Here is a 6,779-nt window from a genome sequence, read left to right as displayed (position 1 = left end):
AAAACAACAGCAACTTGTCTGTTCCCCTTCCCCCAATTCCCCAGCGTTGTTCCCATCCCCCCAATTCCCCAATAAAAATCTTTAAAAAAAAAGGAAAGGAAGAAAAGAAAAGAAATCTATCAGGGAGACCCAGTGATATGCTGGGAATGGAATTTGAAGACTTTGGGCAAGGTGCTTACCACCTCTATCAATTTGTTAATCTGTAAAATGGGTATAATTTTCACTACTGAGTATTAAATAAGATGATACATGCAGGTTCATGAGACGTAGAGGAAGTCAATAAGTGTGTGTTAATTATTTTCTTTTCTATTTGAGTAGTAGTTTAAAAAGTAATTAATAGGCTGGGCAGGAAGGGAAGTTATCTCAATTCTTTGGTAATCCTAAGATTTTATTTAATTTATGTTACTCATCTAGCAAGTGCTGCATGACATTTTATATATCTTCATTTTCTGAAATTCCCAAAACTGACTAAAATTATGCCTACAGATAGTTCTATTCATCTATCTACTTTTTTCTAGATATCCCTGCACAGTCGAATTATTTCCATAAACTCTTTCGTGGCTATGCTGCTTACCAGGTAGCATGCTGGGCCAAATGCTCTGTGCCTCAGTTTCCAGGTTTGCAAAATGAAGGAATAACTATATCCTATTGCGCTGTCATGAGGGGTTAAAGGAAATAACTCATGGAAAGTGCTTGGATCCGTGTCTAGCATGTGGTAAACCCTCGATGAGTGTTAAGCTTTAAGTCCTGCTCTTATTATTACTACCACCACTACTATATTCTGGTCCTTCTGAAATAATGTTTCCAGGAAGCTTCTTTGATGGTTGGTGAGTAGGTGATTGCGCCCTCCTGGTCTAGCCCAAGAGGAATATTTTTTCCACATTATCCCCATGGCACTTAGCTTATAGCTACTCTTACAGAACATTGGTTCATTCTGTTTTATGTATACATGTTTTTTTCTTAGATTGCTTACTCCTTGAGGGTATGGATGTGACTCTGCCTTCTTTCTGTCCCTTCTGGCACCTACTTTATTGCTCTGTATGTGGTAAGGCTCCAACCCTGCTCATTGGATGAATATTAAGTGCATGAAATAATGACTGCATGCATGGGTTCAAATGACCTAATTGCTCTGTTGAACAGCACTATAGAATGATGGCCCATGACTGGGGGTCTTAGTGTGATCCTACAGGGGCTTTTTTTCAAAGTAAGGGGCCAAGATAAGGAAAAGGAAAGCAGATAGTGAAAGAGATATAAACTGTCTTTCAATTAACATTCTGCAGTCCTTTAAGTGTCCGGGAGCCTATGTGCTGGATGGAGCAAGGGATCACATGTCAACAGTAAAAAGAATCTACAGGAAACGTCCCTCAGAGCAAGTCTAGCTCCTAGTGCTTTTTCTTTGCAAGTGAGTGTGAGTAGTAGTGGGGGATGGGGGGAAAGGGGGGGTGGTGGGAGCCTGGGGAGGGTACATTGGCTCATGTGGCTTGTGGAAAGTGAGTGTGTCCAGCAGTGGCGGTGGCAGTGGTGGGAGAGTACATTGGCTCTTGTGGCTGGTGGGGCACTGATTTTCTTGGTGGGAAGCCAACAACAACAATAATAACAATACCCAGTCAGGTTACCAGGAGATAAATTCCAGTTTTCCCCTCTCAGGGAAGTTTGCTCAACATTGTGAATTATGTCCTTTATTTTCTCAATTACCTCCCAAAGGCAGTAACGGCACTGTGGCCCTCCACCTCCCCCGCACCTTGCCCTTCCAGCTGAGCGCCCCCACTCTCCTCCTGAGTCTTTGTGTGGCTTCTTTCCAGCCGTGCAATGTCAACCTCTAGCCTAGTGCTCTTGACCTTGTTTAACTCCTGCTTCTTTCTGATAGACCAGAATGTCACTCCTCCCAAGGATACTCTGATAACCTTCTCCTTGGGGACTGTTCCTATCTCCATCCCTGCACCCCTCCGATTCTTTTGTACATCCATATGGCCAAAGATACTTTTATCTAGTTTTACTTGCTATAGCCATTATGACAAAATGAAAGACTTTCCTTAAATGTGAAATATCATAATACAGAGTATAAGTACTTTTTGAAACTGCCCAGCCTTCCCTTTACCCACCCCACCTACTAAGAATCATGCGCTTATCATAAACTCAGCAAGAATGGACTCATTAAATTGCTTGCCTAAAAACAGAAGGTGGGAACACCCTTTCAATAAGCACGGAGTTACCCATGGGTGCTCCTCTCAAATTCTTTGTATCCTGGCAGGACCTGGGGCTTGTTTTAGAAGGAAATGAGAGGCCTTCCTTCTTGGTCAGCCAGCATTCTCCAACCTTTTATTCAGTGTGTATTTCATATATTTGTTCCCGTAACTCACACTGTGCTCCACAGTGTGCTGGAGTCCATGTCACAGGCTGAGGACCCAGGGGTGGAGAGGACACAAACCCTGCTATTCAGGAGCTTGGGAGCCTTAGAAAGGCCTTCAGCCAAGCGCCTCCCACTGCTGCATGCTTGCCTTAGTACTTTCCTTCCTTCCCTTTGAAGGAGAATTGAAGAATAACCATTCATATAAATCCAATGCAAATAAAGTGAATGTATTTTTAGAATATCCTCCCATCCACATTTTCATCCTCCCATGAATAATATATTATATGTGTCTATGTTTTCTTTCTCTCTCTCTAGATATAAATACAATCTCCTGAACCAATTCAGTGGAGTGGTTGTACTATGTTGTTAAATCTCGGGAATGTATTTGGTTTATGGCCTCCTTACTGGCTATAAAGAGCATGGGAAACCCAAAGGTGGGGACATTGGGATCGCCATGGGACTGCAGGCTAACTGGAGGCATTATGTGAAACTATGCAGTGGGAACATAATTATCCCAATCCCACCCTTTCTACATCATATACTTTGACCCTGCTGGAATGACTAATAGCTTCTTTCTGTTTCTCTAAACCAACAGCCTCAATTCGCATTCTGAACCTATGAGACTGACAGTATTATAAATTTAACTCACTATAGGACATTCTTTCTAGCTGGAAGGATATAGACAAACAAAGATATAGCAATATTAAGTAAAAATAGCACCATAAAAATAAAGTTCTGAGAAACACCCCAAATGAGGAAAATTTATTTTAATCCAATCATTCATGTATTTTATAATAATAACAACAGCTAGGATGTATAAAGCATTTATACTTGGTCAGGCATTGTATTAAACACTCTATATAGTTTATCTAATTTCATCACAATAACTAAATGAAATATGAAGTCATCATGAATAACTTCTCTAAGCCTCAGTTTCTTTATCTGCAACTTGTGCATCTATAATTTGCCCAAGGTAAGGGGCAGATAAGTTGAAATTTGAACTTGGGATCATCAGGCTGCAAAGCCTGCAACCAAACACTTTGCTGTACTGCCTTCCTATTATTTCACTGACTATATGGGTATATAAGAAATTTCTCAGGGTCTTAATAAATTTTAGATTTCCTAAAACTCAAATAATTATTTTCTTACATTTTGTGGGATAAGAGTTACAGTGAATTGTGTCTACCTATTTCTTCAGCATTAGCAAAAATACAGGGTGCCCAGATAAATTTGAATTTCAGATAAGCAATGAATAATTTCTTAGTTTAAATGTGTCCCATGCGATATTTGAGACACAACCAAAAATGTGTTTGTTATTTCTCTGAAATTCAAATGTAATTGAGCATCTTGTATTTTTTCTGGCAACACTACCCTAAGTCAAGCATTTCGTTCAGGGACTTTCCATGCTCAAAACAACAGGTGGAGATAATGGTTCCCCGTGTGGAGTCTCTCCGGGGCCCCACCCCGAGTGCGAAGGTGACTGGAAGGCTTGCCCCTTTTCTCATAGAGGTTACATTTTGTGCCACAGTGGGAAGTTGCTCTGGCCCCTGGCCCTACCCACCCTACCCCATTTTTGGAGTGTGGGGATGCTCACTCCTGGAGAAGGGTCATCTTCACGCACTTTATTTTATCCGTAATATTTAATAACTACAGTTACACTAACAACTAGTAGAATTAATAGCAATAATTCAGGCTTCCATGCTATTAGAAATGGTGTCAATCCACATAACTGCTTTGGTTCTATAGTTGCTGTAACTATAGCTATAGGGTGTGTGTGTGTGTGTGTGTGTGTGTGTGTGTGTGTGTGTGTGTGTTAGGTCAATTGCCCCTTCCTTTCCCATGAACTTAGGTAACTTCATTTTCCTCCTACTTAGCATCTCCCACACCCAGGACATGCTGTTGTCTGTCTCGCCTCAGGAGCTCTTTAATCACTTACTTTGGATATATCCTCTTTTATCCAGTTCTATTCTTTGCCTATGCTTTCAACACAAAAGCTATTGTAAGGTATTCAAACAGCAGCTCCTATAATAAATGTCATCTATAGTATATCCCCATCATTTTTACTTCTGGAATGGGGCTTGATTTTCATTGTAATTCTTGTTTCTGGAATATAGTGGCTCCTGTCTATTTAAGGGAACTGCTCTGCAGTTTCCTAACAGCTTCTTTAGGGCCCCATCACCCTAACCCACCCCCTCACTCTCCCCTGTTGCAGGGGACCTTCTGTTTAATTTGTGACAAAAGGATTGATCCTGCAGGATTGTTCCCACTGTCCTACCATCACAGAGACACAGGAAGCCGGTGACAGGGCACAAGCATGAAGTGCTGTGGCTTGACAAAAATGACTCTACTGGGACATACAAGTGGCAGAAAGTCCTAGATGTGCCACTGAAACCCCAGGTGACAGGCTAGCAGACTGACTCGGAGCACATAGGACACATGCACTTTTGCCAGTCTGAACAGCAACATGTTCCAAAGCCTCAACTTTCAACTCACACAGCATCCAAACCAACTTACAAAGTAAAACTCTTTATTTCAAGTTTCTGAACTGACCTGATCCAGGTGAAACTCAAGGTGGATGGGGGAGGGAAAGACGAGGGGAGAGAAAGGGACACGCGTGTGACACACACAGCCCGCGGGGTCCAGGTGCCCCAGCAGGGTGACAATGGCAGGGACACTGTACCTCTGCAGTAGGCGGCAGCCTTCCGGGAGCCACGCGGGGCTCGCTGGTCTCAGGCGGGTCTTGTCTGCCAACTGCTGAGCTTCCTTCAATGTCAAAAGGAAAAGTGTTGTCGTCCCCGGACGCCACACGGGAGCAGGCAGCGCCCCAGAGGAGCCACAGAGGCAGGACTGAGCACCAGGCTGAGCTCAAAGCCATCTCTCCGCTGACATCCAGCAGGGCTCTTCCAGGGGCTCGGCAACTGTTTTTCCTCCTGCGGGCCCCCTGCCGCGGTGCGGCGGTGCCTCGCTTACTTTACCTTCTCTGCGTCTGCAGTATCCAGATGTGGAAACTCAAGGCAGCCCAAGGAGCAACTTAGTAAAAAAAGGGAGAGTGAAAGAATAAGTGAGAATCTCTCTCTCCCTCCCTCCCCCTCTCTCCCTCCCTCTCTCCCTCTCTCCCTCCCTTCCTCTCCTTCTCTCCCTCCTCTCGGTTTGCCTCTTTCTCTCTCCCTCCCTCCCTCCCCCACTCCTCTCTTTCCTCCCCAGAGGCTCTGGCTGAAGAACATACAGATGCAGGGAGCTTAAAGCTGAGCATCAAAAGGCAGACTGAATTGGGCGAACCCCGCCAACACCGGCCACCTCCTGTCCCCAGCGCTCGGGACGGAGGGCTGCGCTGTCCTGGCTTCCTCCCCACACTCATTCTCACCACTCCCTTTTTACCTTCCACTTCCAGGCCCTCCCACTCCAAGTCGGCCTTTCAGACACCAAGGTCGGGCTTTCCCGGGAGGCCTCCCCTCCCCCTCTGTTTGGAGCCCCTCCAAGGAACCCAGATGAATATTCAGCTTTTGTGATCGCTTCCTCACATCTTATTTATTTAGCCAAGGTGCCGGATATCTTATTTATATAGATCTTTTATGTGGCCCCTGCTAGTTTGCAGGAATGTGGATGGAAAAGGGATTCCGGGGGCAGGAGCCAGAGGTAGATGATCTCAGATGGCAGAGGGAAGGGCACCCACTTTCTTGAGCAAGGTTTCTCGTTGTTTAGAGATGAACTGCTGCACTCTTTGTGCTAATATCTTCTCTTGAGACAGACTGGCTACCCCTCTTCCTCCTGACAGTCCTCACCCAGAGGGCTTGGGAGACTATCTTTTACCGCAGTGCTGGAAAAATGACTTCATTACTCAAATGCATGAACTTTTATTTACAAAGAACATCTTGTTTTCGTCCTAAAGAAGTGCTTTGTAAGGGGTCAGGAACAAGGCTTGCAGTGTATAAGCCTGTCAAATATACTGCCCACAGCCTGGACCTCTTCCTCTTGGCTGGTAATCTCATGCCTACTACGTCTGTCTGAGTCCTGTAACCTGTCCAAGACTTTGGGGAGAAATTGGGCTACAATTATGCTGGGGTACCTCTGTGGATGGGTCAGTGGCCAATACAGCTGATAGGTACCTTTGCTTACATTGGCTTCATATGGAGTTTTAACATTCCCACAAGACCCAAACATGACTTACAAAGGATTCAATGAGACAACCATAAAATAGCACCCAAGTAAGTGTCTAGGTGTTTGAAATCACCCACAATTATGCAATAAAACATTCTCATAAAACCTAATCGTTAGCTCTATCTTATAGGAAAAGTCTTTTTATCTAAGGATAAATGAAACAATCTTTTATTTTGTACCAACCGTATGTCAGATACTTTGTGTGTGTTATTTGTAAGCCTCACAGGATTCCTGCAAAATAGGACTATTCCTTTTTACAGAAGAAGAAAAG

The 6,779-nt window shown here is 44.0% G+C and overlaps 1 protein-coding gene across 4 annotated transcripts in view; it reads right to left on the bottom strand.

Annotated features, from left to right (window-relative positions):
- The window catches only part of LAMA4 (laminin subunit alpha 4), a 138,141-nt gene extending 132,298 nt beyond the window's left edge, over positions 1-5,843 (bottom strand). For 2 of the 4 annotated variants that reach the window (XM_019646364.1, XM_019646367.1), the window contains exons 1-2: positions 5,577-5,692; positions 5,031-5,380 (exon numbers count right to left, since the gene is read on the bottom strand). In XM_019646364.1, the coding sequence (XP_019501909.1) occupies positions 5,031-5,225 (195 nt within the window). In that variant the 5' untranslated portion in view covers positions 5,226-5,380; positions 5,577-5,692. Of the gene's footprint in view, positions 1-5,030; positions 5,381-5,576 lie in introns of all 4 variants that reach the window. The other 2 variants (XM_019646366.1, XM_019646365.1) reach the window with 2 other exon arrangements.
- Positions 5,844-6,779: the final 936 nt, after the last annotated feature.

This window comes from Hipposideros armiger, unplaced genomic scaffold (genome assembly GCF_001890085.2).
Source record: "Hipposideros armiger isolate ML-2016 unplaced genomic scaffold, ASM189008v1 scaffold_101, whole genome shotgun sequence".
Lineage (NCBI taxonomy): Eukaryota > Metazoa > Chordata > Mammalia > Chiroptera > Hipposideridae > Hipposideros > Hipposideros armiger.
This window is presented reverse-complemented; position numbering and strand designations above follow the sequence as displayed.